The sequence below is a fragment of the Cnephaeus nilssonii genome (assembly GCF_951640355.1).
Source record: "Cnephaeus nilssonii genome assembly, chromosome: 13".
NCBI classification, from domain to species: domain Eukaryota; kingdom Metazoa; phylum Chordata; class Mammalia; order Chiroptera; family Vespertilionidae; genus Cnephaeus; species Cnephaeus nilssonii.
In genome coordinates this window covers 19,973,733-19,990,276 of record NC_137084.1, presented here as the reverse complement: position 1 = coordinate 19,990,276, position 16,544 = coordinate 19,973,733, and the positions used below count along the sequence as shown (strand labels likewise).

Here is a 16,544-nt window from a genome sequence, read left to right as displayed (position 1 = left end):
TTGCTTCCCCTGTTGCTGGCGGCAACCCTGGCCTGCTCTCTCAAGCTCCATTCTGCTGCCATTTGTTTGAATTTGTTTACCTTCTATAATTGAAACTTTGTAGCTTGAGTGGAGGGTTAGGCCTGGCAAGGGCAGGCAGGAAGCTTGGCTTCCTCTGTTACCTAGGAAACCTTGCTCTCTGTGGCTGTAGCCATCTTGGTTTGGGTTAATTTGCATGCTCGCTCTGATTGGATGGTGGGCGTGGCTTGTGGGTGTGTCGGCGGTATGGTCAATTTGCATATTTGTCTATTATTAGATAGGGTTATTGACTAAACTAGAGGCCCAGTGGATGACAGTCGTGCCCTGGGTAGGTGGTGGCCCTCAGCCCAGCTTGCTCCCTCGTGCAGTTTAGGACCCCTTGAGGGATGCCCAATTGGTCCTTAGCGCTACTGCAGAGGAAGGAGAGGCTCCCACCACTGCCGCTGCAGTCACCAGCCATGAGCCTGTCTTCTGGCTGAGTGGCACTCCACCTGTGGGAGCGCACTGACCACCAGGGGGCAGCTCCTGCATTGAGCATCTGCCCCCTTGTGGTCAGTGCATGTCATAGAGACCAGTCTTTCCACCATTCGGTCCATTTTCATATTAGGGTTTTATTATATAGTACTAGAGGCCCGGTGCACAAATTTCGTGCACTGAAGGGGGGGTTCCAGAGCCCAGCCTGCACCCTCTAGCAGTCTGGGATCCCTCAGGGGATGTCCACCTGTTGGGTTAGGCCCGTTACCCCTCGGGAAACAGGCCTAAGCCAACAGTTGGAAATTCCTCTCACAGTCCAGGACCCCTCCTTACCACCCACCTGCTCACTGCATCTTACCATTCGGCTTGCTGCCCCTTAGTGCTGCCACAGAGGCAGAAGAGGCTCCCGCCACCACCACTTGCTCACCAGCCGTGAGACCCATCTTTCTGTGTAGTTTACTGTGAGCCAACTGCTTTCTTCCTTCTCATTTAGGGTGAGAAGCATGTGAGAGCAGAGTGTAATGTTGTGGAATGCAGAGGGCTGCCCAGAGCTGAGGGGAGTGGCCAGGCCTATGGGGTCATAGGTTTATGGGTTGGACTGGTCAGCCTTCATCAGCCTGACCCCACCCAGGCAGGCACCCTGCAGAGTGTCCTCCTCCCCATTCTCCATCCTTCTATCTGTGACACCTGTCACCCTTGACCGGCCTCCCCCAAACTGAGTTTAGCTCAAACCCTCAATGTAAAATGTCAAGGAGAGGGGGCTCCACTCCAGTGCCCCCTGATTTCCAGTGACAGGACCTGGTCTCAGGATGGTGGCCACAGCTGTAGACCATACATCTGTTTCAAGAAAAGTTGGGAATGCAGAATTTTATATGAGCCCCTATTCCAAAAGGTGGCAGTTTATTCACATTGTGGCAAAGACACCTTTAAGAGTAACATAAGTGGGTAAAGTCAGGGCCAAACCAGGCCATTTATTCATCCAATCTCTAAGGTGTATGGACAGAACAAAGTCTCAGCTCTTACCAGGACACTTTCGAGGTGTTTTTTAAGCCTAAAGGACAGTAGACTATCTCCATTCTTGTTCTTTGGGATTTTTGCATCATCAGATAAAAGGATACATACATGAGGATAATCCTCTCAAGATACAATATTCCAGTTGCACCCATGTGACCACGACAGTGCCACTTAGAGGGAGGGAGCAGACAGATGGGGAGCAGGGAATTCTGAAAACCAAAGCAATGACAGAGATACTAAGCCTTTCCTTCACGCATCTGACACCCTTCCTCAGGCGGCCTGTAGGCCGGGCATCTGTTGGACCTTTATCACTTGATGTCCTGGCAGGATGCCATGAGCCATGCTAGGTGGTGTGCAGGGCTTCCTGAACCAATGGGGAGTTACCACCCTCCCAGCCACACCTGGTACAGCTGCTGCACATGGAGACTGGTCTCTGGGGGCCTCACCAGATGGCAGCATAGATGCCTTCCATTTGCTGCAGCACGCCCTATCTGCACGCCTGTCCTCCGCCTGGGTCTGGACCCTGTTGCTTAGGAATCCCTGGCACAGGCTAGGACCTCCATGAAGTGGCAGGGGAACTTGCCCCTCTACAGCTTCAGTACCACTTCTGGATGTTCCAAAAGCCATAGCAGCCTCAAAGCATAGCAGAACCTCTCCATCCCTTTCAAGGGTGACCTTCTGGAAGTCTTTGTTCCTCAGGATGTGTCAGGTGAGTACCCCCATGTCCTCATTGAACAGCTCCTTGGCCATGCGCCTGAAGATGTGCGCCAGGTACCCGTTGGAGCTGGCACTCTTCTGGAGCCTCAACTCCTCCTCCTTCATGTCTCCAAACAGAGTGTCCATGGCAGCGTCATTCGAGGCGAGGTCACTTTGCTCCATTATCGGGACAATTTCACCTGAGGTTAACACTCAGTCAGCACCCTGGGAACTATGCAAAGCTGTGGGAACATCTTCTTGAAGGGCCTCCAATTTAGTGTCATAACATGGGGCCACAATGACTTGGAAAATATTTTCTCGGAACAGGTTCTGCGGTCTGGCGCAGTAATTCTTCATCAGAGCGCCCATGATCTGCCTTGGAGACTTGGCCGTACAGAGGTGGGGGGTGATGGGGTGACCCAGCACGTGCTCTGCATATCAGACCCAGCCGGGGTAGGCGAAGGTCAGCATGGGTAGCCGGGGCTCTTCCTCATGGTGCTGGCAGTACCAATGCACAAATTCCTTCTGACTCTCCAGGATGCTGAAGTCTGCAGCTATCTTCATGTCAAGGACAGTGCGCCCCAAGGCCTTTGAGGAAGCCGCAGAGCCTTCTGGATACATCAGTGACACTGAGGCTGAATTTAGCAGCAAAAGAAGGCAGAGACTGAGGACACACCGACACTGCCAGCACCGTGTGCTGTGGGGTATCACATTTCTTATTAAGGTTCAGAACAGGGAAGAACTTCTTGGTGTTCTGCTGAGAAACTTGGACTCCCTCCTCTGCGGTCACACAACTGTCACACACCAGGCAGTCACTCAGAAACATCTTGACATTGGCCAGCTATGGAATTCTCCCGTCTCCTGAGCCAGACTCTAGACGTTGACCGCAACATTCTCTTGGTCATCCGTTTTTGTTTTTTACTACATTCCTTCATTGTGCAGTGCTCACACTTCATCTGGAGTGGGCCAGGTGGGGGCCGGCTCAAGTGACCTGGTGGAAGCACAGGGAGAGCAGTCACCGCTGGTTGCCCATGGCACTGTGGCAGTATCCTTTCTTCCTAGTGCAGTGTTTAGGGAGGGGAAGCGGACGCAGTGCCCGAGGCTGAATTCCAGGAGGCCGGCAGCACTGTCAGGATCGTGCAATTGGCACTGGTCCGTTGGTGCCCAGCCTGTCCTCTGGATATTGAACCTGCAGGACTACTAAGGGAGCCCGCGCCCAGTTCCACCCTGTCTCTGCCACCGATTGATTGTAGTCTGAGATTTGAGAGGAGGGACCCAAAGGTCTGGCTTCCTGCCGCTCACCAGTCACCACTGCCATGATTGATCAGAGCCTGAGAAACTCCGGTTCCTGCTTTAGCCATCTTCTGATCAATTGGAGCCTGAGGTCCGGGAGGGATTGACCAGTCTGTTGGTCGTCCTGGTCATCATTGCCACAGGCTGTATATATATATATATAGATTCCCTATACTATACTTTACATCCTCATGACTATGTTGTAACTGACAATTTGTACTTCTCAATTTCTTCACCTTTTCCACCTACCGTCCTGACACCCCCCAATCTGGCAAACATCAGTTTGTTCTCTGTATCTATGAGTCTGTTTTATTTCATTTGCTCATTTGTTTTGTTCTTCAGATTCCACATAGAGTTGAAATTATGTGGTATTTACCTATTTCTATTTGACTAACTTCACTTAGCCTAATATCTCTAGGCCCATCCTAAAAAAGTCTCAAAACTTACATAAATATTGCCATTAAACAGTGCAATAGCCAAACACCAAACTACCCTTTTAGAACTTTGCCATGAAATCTGACAACTAGAGAGCACCTGAGATTCTTTTATAATAAATGGGGGGCGGGGGGAATCTTCAGCTATTAAGTCTTGTGCAGTAGAAAAGCACTGACCTTTGAGTGATAAGTCTTGCCCATGATGTATATTCAACTGGAATATTTGAAATCTGACCTAATGGATCTTTTCTATTCAGAGTGACATTTTACTGTCCTCATGGCCCCACATTTAAGGGCACATTTTCTGTCTATGCTGCTCAGCACCAGCCCAGCTCTGTAATTACTTGTCATGAGCACCCTTCATACCACGCAAAGTAAGTTGCATACACAATCTGGCATTCTTCAAAGTGCTTTATGAGCTAAGCTGGAGACCTATACACATGAAAGCTGCCATTTGTTTTTAGTTTATAGTGCCTTTGTCAAGAGCACAAAGGATTACAGTGGACAAGATACCTACCCCTCTAAGTAGTACCTGTGGTCAGTGAGGAGGAAGAGGCTGATGACACTGAAATAGGGAGAAGGACCTCAGGGTCAGGTAAAGGAGAGCACACTGCACTCATGACATCAGCACAAAAGACAAGATCTCATGACATTTTTGAAATCAATAGGATATACTGTGGAATGAAGCAGGCAAAGTGAGGGTGGAGTTTAATGTGTTATTGTTGCAATTTTAAGGATTTGTAATTTTATAAAATAAAGGTCCAAATTTTAAAAATGCCTTATGTTCTGGATAGGATTAATTGATTTGCACATTTTTCAATGATCCAATAAATAAGTTAATAATACCACATTGTCTGTGTGTAATTGTGGACTCATAATGCCTCATAGAGTTGATGTATTTCAATGACAGTCATAGCTCTCCATTATTGCAACTTTCACCAATAGAACCCCATATTCTGTTGATTCTTAAATTCGTTGGACATGACCTAATTAATGTTTGAAAGCTTTCTTGCTTTCTGACACATAAAATAGTTCACATTTATTTCATAACTCTCTGTAGGAAACCAGAATCAATTATTTCTTCAAAGAAGAAGACTATCAAGTATTTCCTGCTACATGCATACAAAGGAACCACTTATAGGTTTTAGAAATTAAATAATGGAACTTCAGTAAAAAAAATCTCATTAGACAGACTGAGTAGCAAAGTGGACACTGTTGACAGATAACTAGAAAGCTGGATGATCTAACAGATCATAACACAAAATGAAGACCAGACAGGAAATATGAAAGAAACGACAAGAGAACTGAACAACACTGACAAGTTTGAACATCCACCTAAATGGCATTCCAGAGAGTGAGAACAGTACAAATGGAGTGGTAACAGTAATTTAAAAGGAGGAAAAGGCAGACTTAGCAGAAGCAGAAATTTTTCCAAAAGTGAAAAATGTCTTAAGATTGAAAAACGCACTTCACACTGAATGTGTAAAGAACTCATTAAACATATTACTGTGCAATTTCAGAGCACCAGAGATGAAGACAAATTCTTACAAGTTCCAGAGAGAGGGAACAGATGGGTTATGGTTAGAAGACTGAGAATCACACTGACTTCAGATTTCTCACCAGCAGCTCCAGGTACCTAGTACACAGTGAAGTGATATAAAAGTTATCAGGTTTTTGGCCTACACACATAAAGTAAGGCAAAACATTAGGAATAAAGTACAGCATAGGGAATCCTATCTAATAAAAGAGTAATATGCAAATTTACCATCACTCACCAAGACACAAGATGGCCACCCTAGTGGTCAAAGATGGCTGTCCCCATGTGGACACAAGATGGTCTGTAGGGGAGGGCAGTTGTGGGCAGTTGGGGAGACCAGGCCAGCAAGGGAGGACAGTTGGGGGAACCCAGGCCTGCAGGGGAGGGCAGTTGGGGGGGGGGGACCAGGCCTGCAGGGGAGGGCAGTTGGGGGAACCAGGCCTACAGGGGAGGGCAGTTGTGGGCAATCAGGCAAGCAGGGATGGCAGTTAGGGGTGACCGGGCCAGCAGAGGAGGGCAGTTGTGGAAGACCAAGTCAGCAGTGAAGGGCAGTTGTGGGTGATCAGGCCAGCAGGGAGGGAAGTTAGGGGTGACCGGGCCGGCCAAAGGGGAACAGTTAGGCGTCAACCAGGCTGGCGGGGGACTGTTAGGGGGTGATCAGGCTGGCAGGCAGAAGCAGTTAGGGGCAATCAGGCAGAGGCAGGTGAATGATTGGGAGCCAGCAGTCCTGGATTGGGAGAGGGATGTTGGACATCCCTCAAGCGGTCCCACATTCGAGAGGGTGCAGACTGGGCTGAGGGACACCCTTCCTCGTGCACGAATTTCATGCACTGGGCCTCTAGTATAGTCAATAATGTTGTATTAAGAATGTCTGATGTCAGATGAGTACTAGACTGATCAGCATGATGACTTTGTAAAACATTATATAAATGTCTTACTAATATGTTGTTCACCTGAAACTAATATAATATTGTATGTCAAATGTAATTGAAAAATTTAGAATAAATAAAAGGTACTAATAAAATAAAGAATGTTAAATACATCTACACTAATAAAAGAGAAACATGCAAATTAGCCATCACTCAGGTATACCTACAGCCAATCAGGAGTGAGTATGCAAATTAGCCCAACCAAGATGGCAGTGGCCACAGAGCTGGAGAGAGCAGGAGGCTTGAGTTGCGCCGGTCAATGGAGGAAGCTAAGCTTTTCACCCACCCTGGCCGGCCCTGGCCTTCTATCATGGCTACAAAGTTTCAATTATAGAAGATAAATAAATCCCAGATACCTGCTTCCAGCTGGCCCTGGCCTCTGCTCAAGGAGGCACTGAAAAAAAAAAGAAAGAAAAGAAAAAAAGGAGGGTCTGGGAGCCTGGATCACTGGGGGCGTGGCCAGCCTGAAAACAGCCATCAGCCCCTCACCCCATCAGTGGAGGTGAGTTGGAGGTGATCAGGACAGCGCGGAGAGCAGTTTGGAGCAAGAAGGCCAGCAGGGGTCAGTTGGGGGCGCACAGGCCAGTGGGGAGGGAAGATGAGGGTGAGCAGACCAGCAGGGAGGGCAGTTGGGGTGAGCAGGCCAGCAGGGGAGGAAGTTGGGGGTGAGCACACTGGCACGGGGGGCAGTTGGGGGTTATCAGGCTGGCGGGGGGCATTTGGGAGCGAGCAAGCTGGTGGCAGGGGGCAGTTGGTGGTGAGCAGGCCAGCAGGCAGAGTGGTTAGGGGCAATCAGGCAGGCAGGCAGGCAGGTTAGGAGCCAGCAGTTCCAGCTTGCGAGAAGGATGTTCTACTGCCGGTATAGGCCCGATCCCTGTAAACCAGCAGTAGGACATCCTTTGACAGGTCCCAGATTGGAGAGTGCAGACCGGGCTGAGAGACACCCGCCCCCACCCCTGTGCAAGAATTTCGTGCACCAGGCCTCTAGTTAGAAAACATGACAAAACAGCATTTAATTAGAAGAACAATTTTTTAAAAATTTGGACATAAAATTAACTCAATAAGTTTAATGCACAGAGGTTCTCACTTTCTATCTTTTAAAATGAGGCATAATTTACAAACACAAGATCTTAAGTTACAATTTTGTGGAGTTGAAACAAGTTTTACACTTATGGGACCTATATCATTTTCAAAGAAATAAAACAATATTATGACTTCTGATAGCACTTCATAAATGTTAGCTTATTTAACTTAAAAACAAAAACACCAGTAAGAGTGGGTACTATTATGCATCCTACCTGTAGATGAGGAAACTGAAGCACAAAGATTAGACAAGTGGACAAACACTAATAAATGGATCCAACCCTGGGACACAAGCAGACTCCCAAACTTGTAGAACCTGCTTGCTGAATAAGCCACCAAGAGGGAGGGACTGAATGACTCTGGATCCCACACCAGTTAACAGAAATTTCCCAATCTTCCCATCCTTTAAAAGGGCAAGTCCTGCATTAAGCGCTTTAACTTAATGATTTCTGTAGAAACCTTACCAAAACACGCTTTGCAGGTCTGAGCTGTGCATGCAAGGATAAAGGGGATTTTATATTCTGGAAAAGTCTGCTGCCTTTCATTTGTTCCTGGGGACCAGTCTGCGTGAAGTTCACCTTCCAGGTGAGAACTCATCTTCCGGGAAAGAACCACTGCTTTGTGACACACACCCCCTCCTTCCTTTACTTCTATAACAAATGACCTTGGTGGTTTTAGAGGGAAAGTGTTGAGCTTATTTAGTGATACTTGGACTATGGGAAAGGGAATCCATTCCTGTTGAGAGACGATGTTTCTGCACCATCTATGTACATAGTAGGTGTATGGCAGAAAAATTCTCAGGAGGAATAAGTCAGTTCTCCATTCTGAGCAAACAAATGTTATGAAGGGATTTTGGAAGCTGGTGGGTTAAGGGAGAGGTAATAACATTGGCAAGAAAGGATTCTTGGTCCAAGTAACATTAATTTAACACCTAGTGTAGAGAGATACTATGCAGACATTATTTTGTTTTTCCTTGGGGAAACAGTATAAAGGAGGCAGCTTGTTCCTTAGATAAATGTTAACCAGGAGAGTAAAGTACTCTAGTAAAATCAGAGAGAAAATATTCAGACCAAATGTACTGTTCATTTAAATCATGTGTGTGTGTGTGGGGGGTGTAATTTAAAAGATTTTATCTATAATGCTTGACCATAAAATAGGTTTTGTAAATTTTAAAATTTTGTTTAGTATCCTATATAATAAAGAGGTAATATGCAAAGTGACAATTACTCCAACACACACAATGGCTGCCCCCATGTGGTCAAAGATGGCTGCCCCCCTATGTGGACACAAGTTGGCTGTCACAAGACGGCCATCAGGGGCAGGCAGTTGGAATGGACCAGGCATGAAAGGGAGGGCAGTTCGGGGGGACCCACACATTCAGGAGAGGGCATTTGGGGGGGACCAGGCCTGCAGGGGAGGGAAGTTGGTCAGACTAGGTTAGCAGGGGAGGGCAGTAGAGAAGGACCAAGCCTGCAGAGGTGGGCAGTTTGGGGTGACCAGGCTGGGAGGGGAGGGCACTTAGGGGCAATCGGGCCTGCAGGGGAGCAGTTAGGTGTTGATCAGGCTGGCAGGGGAATGGTTAGGGGGTGATCAGACTGGAAGGCAGAAGCAGTTAGGGGCAATCCGGCAGGCAGGCAGGCAGGTGAGTGGTTGGGAGGCAGCAGTCCTGGATTGTGAAAGGGATGCCTGACTGCTAGTCGGACATCCCTCGAGTGGTCGCAGATTGGAGAGGGTGCAGGCTGGGCTGAGGGACACACACACCCTGTGTATGAATTTCATGCACTGGGCCTCTAGTATGTGAATATTACTTAAAGCTTAAAAATAAGCTTTTCATCAAGCAATTACTCTTTAAGAACTTTTTCATTAAAAAATAAACATGGATGCATATTAACACAATCTGTTCCACAGAAAATTATTAACAATAGAGAAAAACAGTTAAGAACCCTAATGTCCAACAATAAAAGACTGGTTCAAAATATGTAGGTACATGCATACAATAGGATAATAAAAATATAATACCTATTATTTATAATAATGAAATTATATTCACTATATATAGATACTTTGTAACATTCATGTTCTAAACATATTTGATGACATGGATTATGTCATTTTAAATTTAAAAACAAGCTACAAATTTATATATACCATGCCCTTTTTTGTAAAAAAAAAAATGTGTAAAAACAAATATATACATATTTTCAAGTTAATATGTATCCATTGGATAGTGGAATTTTTCTTTTCTTTATAAAATAGTTTTTAATATTTTATTTTTTCTTCTAAAGTTTACTTTCTATACTCTTAAATTCTCATGTATTGCATATTGAATATGTAAAACACAGTTTATATACAGGTATAATAATAATAATAATAATAATAATAATAATAATAATAATAAACTATGTACTACTATTTTCTGTTCCACATTTTCCCCTTTTCTTTTAATACTGTCCTTTGTGCATGCCTGTGTGTGTATCAAGGTTCTTATGTTAATGGCTCCTTGCAGTTGCAATATACTAACAGGTCATAATTTATGTAACCTTAAGAAGAGACTGTGACTTATTTTTTCCTATTTGTTGATATTGCTTTATAAAACTACTCTTTACAACTCATTTTCCTTGTTTGAGTTGTCCCTTTTGAAAACATTTCCAGTAAGGGGAAGACTGGGTCTAAAGCTCCTTCTTTGTGGACTTTGCCCACTGCCAAGGGTGAAAGCTCACATAAGCTATTTTAGAGCCACTGCAAGTTTCAGAAATGTTGAGGATGAAGGACATGTTCTATCTCTTAAATATGATGAAGGTTTCATGGGCTTATAACGTGACAAATCTATAGACTTGTTCACATTATATGCTTTTAATTGTGCCCATTTAATTTACTCAGTGTGCCCTAGCCAGTTTGGCTCAGTGGATACAGTGTTGGTCTGCGGACTGAAGAGTCCCAGGTTTGATTCTGGTCTAGGGCACATGACCTGGTTACTGGCTCAATCCCCAGTAGGGGGCATGCAGGAGGCCTCTGATCAATGATTCTCTCTCATCATTGATGTTTCTCTCTCTCCCTCTCCCTTCCTCTCTGAAATCATTAAAATATAACTTAAAAAATGAAATTAATTACTCAGCTTTAAATTTGTTTTTTAAAAAAGACAAAACAATCATAATGATGCCAGAAAAGACTTTCCTCTACCCCAACTGAGCAGTAGTGTTAGGGGGATAAAATGGCTGTTATTTTCCCTCATAGGACTGACAAGCAACTGAGGGTGTGGGACAGGACACATGCACATGGAAAAGTCAAGAACATTCACTTGTGCAATTTCAACCTGCTCAAACAGCAGGTGCCAAAGAGTAAATGAGATCTTTAGAACCAGAAACATTTTCCCATTGAAACAACCACCACTGGTCACATCTCTACGGTCTCTGTAGCTGATCATTCACACAGGACATGTGTTTCCTAAACAAGAAAGAAGGAAGAAAAAGGAAGCAAGCCAACGACGTCCAGGCCAAAGGTCTGGGAAGCCAGAGTGCTCAGCACTAAAGGGCTGAGTACATCAAACAATCTTTTATCTGTTCTTTCAGGGAATGATGATAATCATGACACACAAATACTATTCTGTACCAGGCACTTACTAAGAAATTCCCAAGGGCTTTTTTACTCACTTGCTGCAGTGCCTGGATTACCTCATTTAATCCTCATAAACTGTCTCAGGTAAGTGTTGGTGTTATTCTTAGGTCACCATTCACACTGAAAGCACTCACACTGTAGGTTAAAGTCACACCCCATTTCTTAAAACGACAACAACAACAATCCAATGCACTGAGCTGAAATGATATTAATAACAATAATAAAAATAATGATTTTGAGTTATTATATGCTAGAAACTCTACTATGCACTTAATATGTATTAACGCTTTAACTATTCCTATGATTTTCTTTTTATTTCTAAACCAATTAGGTGTTCAGTTAGGTTTTTGTAAGAAATTTAGTAAACCAGTTTGTGAGGATAAAGCCCACTGGTGAGAGCAACCACATTGGGGAGGTAGCCTGGAGCTGAGGAACAACTTTGACTTTTGGCAGAAATTGCCAATCCATGGCTTTCTGATCAACCTCCCACTTCTCTGTCCTCTCATATTTCTGTTTCTCTGTGTTGAGGAGCTCACCCTCTTAGTGTCTGGGCTGGCACTGCTCCTTCTTCCTGAAGGAAGCACCAGTGAGATCTTTGGAATTTAAACCTCCCCTCTGTGTTTGCTCTCACCAGTGGGCTTTATCCTCACAAACTGGTTTACTAAATTTCTTACAAAAACTAATTAAATAATGATATCGGTCTTGGTAGAGGTAGCAATGATGAATTTCTGGTGTGTTCTATGCAGAGGAACTTAATTAAGGCACAGAGTTGCAGACATTAAGGCCCCTGCTCGGCTGCTTCAGGAAAACCACTCTCTTGCCCCCGTGGTGTCCAGGGAGGTCGACTAGAATGGTATCAGGAGTGATGTTGGCCCACAGTTTTCTCACATGCTGACTGAAGGGTTTCTTGTCATGGCTCAAAAGCTTTGGTGGCACATCTTCAGTGGGATAGTATCTGGCATTTTGCAAAGTGTAAGCACTTGGGTACCACCTTTCTTGTCACTACCCACTGGATTTGTGACAGTAGCAAGAACTTTCTCCTTTTTTGTTTCAATCCAGGATTTAGCTACTGAATACTTCCACTTGTGCATGGCCTTTCTGGAATGCATAGCCGACCAGGAATATCTGCCAATTCCTCTGACCAGGACAGGGTTTCACCTCTGTGGGGCTTCCTCTTCTTACACTCATTGACCCTGGGGTTACCCTTCTTGACCTTGTCACCAGCATCAGTCTTCTTGGCTCCAGGTTTCTTCTCCTTAGTATCAGCTTCTCAGCTTCTTCACCCTCCATCTTGCAAGATGGGAAAGAGATAATAATTTTCTAGGTAGAATCTGTGTTCATTAGGAGGAATGAGTAAACCATGAACCAAATGGGTAAGGAACTTTTCCAAAGCTACAGAGGTTGTTGTTGGTGGCACTGGGGGAATCACTGACTGCAACCTAATCGCCAAAGATGCACTAACATATTTAAAGAACATACTTGTTAACATAAATGTTTATTAAATAAAATTTCAGGGTAGTGTAAGAAAGTGAAGGGAACATTTTCAAAAAGAGAACCAGGTGCTTTCTGCCAACTTCCTCCTTCCTTGGCATTACCGAGGACTTCAGTGTGGGTAACACCAACAGAGGGCACTGAAGAAGTTCCTGGACATTAGCATAGAACCTGCTACTCTTGTCTCTTGGTGGTGGTCCCATCCGAACTTTTATGTTGATCTTCTTTAAAGTAATGGTAGAAATCTAGTGTGACTCTACTTTCTCTCCCCGCAACGCAGTTATTTTAGAAGTGGACAGAGTTATCTTGCTTGTTTCCTTCTAAGATTCAGGTAAAGGTGTGTGGATGTAATTCCTACCAGTTCAACATTTTCTCATCCTGACTGTTTGTTGATCCTCCCTCTAGGCTAAAATACCTGCCAAGATGCTCAACTTGCGAGTTCCACAGATGCTACAGATGCTAGAAAAATCCTTGAGGAAGAGCCTTCCTGAGTCTTTAAAGGTGATTGTGAAACAATCACAGGGAAAGAAAGGGTTGTGTATTCTTTTGATAGAAGTGGGGAAGAGGATGATGTTTTAATGAGCAGCTATTTTGTGGTGGGAATTCACTCATGCTCCACATCATTTACATTCATGTTCACATCACCTCTTTGCAAGGGAGGTATATTGTGGAACTTCTTTGTACTATCTTTACTACTTCATGTGAATAAATTAAAAGTTTAAGAAATAGCTATAGTAAATTGGGCTCAGTGGATAAAGTGTTGGCCTAAGGACTGAAGGGTCCCTGGTTCTATTCTGCAAGGGCACCTGCTTGGGTTGCGGGCTTGATCCCCAGTACGGGGAATACAGGAGGCAGCCAATCAATAATTCTCTCTCATCATTCATGTTTCTATCTCTCTCTCCCTCTCCCTTCCTCTCTGAAATTAGTAAAAATATATTTAAAAAGAAAAGTTTAAGAAATAAGGTTTGGTCATCCATGTCATAGAACGCTCTGAAGTCATTAAAATTATTTTTATTTATTGGGAAAGAACTATGACTAGAATATATTAATGTAATTGAGAAAAGTACTTTAAAATCATATTATCTGAAATTGTTATTTTGTAAAATTTCTTGTGTATATACATGAATAGTAGGAAATCTTAAAAAGATTTTTCCACCTTTTTAAAAATTGAGGTACAATTGAAATAGATTACATTAAATGTTTATTAAATTCTACAATGGGAGACTTCATAATTTTTATTCATAAATTTTATTACTCTGAATATTTTACAATGTAAATATATTTCTAAAAGATACATTTATTGAGGAAAAACACTAAAACTTAAAACTGCTTGGCAGAAATACTCATTAGAGATCTTTCAATGATAAAATTCCACGATTTCATAGAAATAACCATGTCTTGATCAAACAACTTACTTTAAGATCCTTTCATAATATAGGTTGGGGAAAAGTAGTTTTACAGTTGTGAGTATGTGAAACAGTGTTACTAAACCTATGGTAATAATCATAACCAGCATGTTTTTTTCCAGATGAACAACCGTAAACCTACTTTTACCAACCCCTGTATATTGATCCTCCCACTTTCTTGTAATGTTGCAGGTTTATGGGACCATCTTCCACATGAACCAGGGAAACCCTTTCAAGCTGAAGGCTCTGGTGGACAAGTGGCCTGATTTTAATACAGTAGTTGTCCGCCCTCAGGAGCAGGTAAGGTGTCAGATATGGAATGACTGTGCATCTATGTATGTATATGCTAGGTGTTTATCTGCATTGGCAATGTGGGAGACCTGGGCATATAGAAATGAATTCCAGCAATAGTAAACCATCCCTGTCCTCAAAAATTCCACAGCCTGGAAGAGAATACAGATGAATCCACAGAAAAATTACAGCATGGTCTAAAATGTGCAGCAACAGGAGAATTGAATGAGATTATGATTGTCTAACCACTGTGCTGTACACCTGAAACCAATCTATACTAATAAAAGGGTCATATGCTAATTAGATTAGGAGACCTTCCAGGAGTCCTTCTGGACATCCTTCAGGACGAAGCCATGGTGGTGGGGCCGAGGCAGAGGCGGTTAGGGGTGATCAGGCTGGCGGGGAGGGGGACAGTTGAGGGCAAGCAGGCCAGCAGGGGGGGGATTTGGGGGTGATTGGGCCAGCAGGAGTGGCAATTGGGCGTGATCAGGCTGGCAGGTGGGCCAGTTGGGGCAAACAGGCCAGCAGGGGAGGGCAGTCAGGGGTGATCAGGCCAATAGGGGAGGGCAATTAAGGGAGAGCAGGCCGGCAGGGGTGGGGCGGCGGGCAGTTAGGGGTGAACTGGCTGGAAGGGGTGGCAGTTGGGGGCAATCAAGCTGCCAGGAAGAGTGGTTAGGGGTGATCAGGAAGGCAGGCAGGTGAGTGGTTAGTAGCCAATAGTCCGGATTGTGAGAGGGATGTCCAACTGCTGGTTTGCAACCCCAAGGGGTCCGATATTGAAGAGAGTGCAGGCCGGGCTGAGTGACACCTCCCATACAGGAATTTTGTACACTGGGCCCATAGTCCTATATATAAAAGCCTAATATGCAAATTGACTGAACAGCAAAATGCCCAGTGGAATGACCGGTCACTATGATGCACACTGACCACGAGGGGGCAGATGCTCAATGCAGGAGCTGCCCCCAGCCTGCAGGACCAAGGCCAGCCAAGGTTGGTGCCAGCGGGGCCCCCAGATCACCCCACCAGTCGCCCTTCAGAGGGAGGCAACTGGCGGTGGTAGGGGGGCAGGGCTAGCCAGGGGGCAGGGCCAGCCAGTGAGCGGGTTGGCGCTGCCCCCCAATAACCCTGCCCATTGTTCCACAGATCAGCCCTAATCACCGTCCAGGTCTTGGGACCCTACCCATGCATGAATTTCATGCACCAGGCATCTAGTATAGAATAATATTGAAGAGCAACTATAATTGGAAAATAAACTTTATTATAAAAAGAAATAACACAGATGGAAAGATGATTAAAATTATATAGGAGACATTTTCATACTCACTCATTGTTTTAATTGGTTTTCAAGACAGGACTCCAAACCGCATCCTGGTTATGCTGAACGCCAAGCACCCTTCATTATTTCCTTTTTTTAATTTAAATTCTTTATTGTTTAAAGTATTACATAACTCTCCTTTTTCCCCCATTGACCTCTCTCCAGCCGCCCCCACCCCCCAGCACATGCCTTATTCCCTGCCCCGCCCCCCACTGTGCCCTATCTGTGTCCATTGGTTTTGCTCATATGCATGCATATAAGTCCTTTGGTTAATCTCTTACCTCCCTCAACCTCTGCCTTCCCTCATAGGTTGGACAGTTTGTTTGATGCTTCTATGACTCTGGTTCTATTTTGGTTCCTCAGTTTATGTTGTTCATTATGTTGCACAAATGAGTGAGATCATGTGATACTTATCTTTCTCTGACTGGCTTATTTCACTTAGTACAATGCTCTCCAGTTTCATCCATGCTGCTGCAAATGGTAAGAATTTCTTCTTTTTCACAGCAGCATAGTATTCCATTATTTCTTGCATCTAGTTTATGGGAAGAGAGGCAACCAATGGAAGATTGTGCTAATGTAAGATTATGTTGAGGGCATAGACAAAAGGCTGAACTTTTGTTAAAGATATTAAAGCAACATTTCTCAGACTCATCATCTTTATTGGAATGAATCAAACTCTAGGTCCATTTTTAACTCAACCTATGGGGAAAAATTATTTCCTATCTATTAAAAATATCAACCTTGAAACCACACCAACTCACTAGTGCTAATTCACAACTTCTCTTTGTGATACTGCATTCCCATTGAGAAGCTGAATGGTATTTTAACCAACTGTCATCAATAAAGTCAATAAAATAAGGCATTTTAAAAAAAACACCATGGAATAATAATGGCGGCAAAATAGACAGACGAGTCCCGAGCCTTGTCCCAGAGCAGAAAGAAAGAACA

At 44.3% G+C, this 16,544-nt stretch overlaps 1 protein-coding gene and 1 pseudogene across 2 annotated transcripts in view; one reads left to right on the top strand and one right to left on the bottom strand.

Annotated features, from left to right (window-relative positions):
* Positions 1–16,544, top strand: part of LOC307110075 (glycine N-phenylacetyltransferase-like) — a gene marked incomplete at its 3' end in the record, with an annotated part of 44,390 nt that overhangs the window by 17,365 nt on the left and 10,481 nt on the right. The window contains exons 2-3 of the mRNA XM_079789120.1: positions 12,990–13,085; positions 14,183–14,290. Of these exons, the coding sequence (XP_079645246.1) occupies positions 13,008–13,085; positions 14,183–14,290 (186 nt within the window). The 5' untranslated portion in view covers positions 12,990–13,007. The remainder of the gene's footprint in view (positions 1–12,989; positions 13,086–14,182; positions 14,291–16,544) is intronic.
* LOC307109369 (large ribosomal subunit protein eL6-like) lies at positions 2,641–12,383 on the bottom strand (annotated as a pseudogene). The gene is made up of 3 exons: positions 11,786–12,383; positions 11,484–11,708; positions 2,641–2,837 (listed from the first exon to the last, which is right to left on the bottom strand). The product of its transcript is annotated as a large ribosomal subunit protein eL6-like (transcript).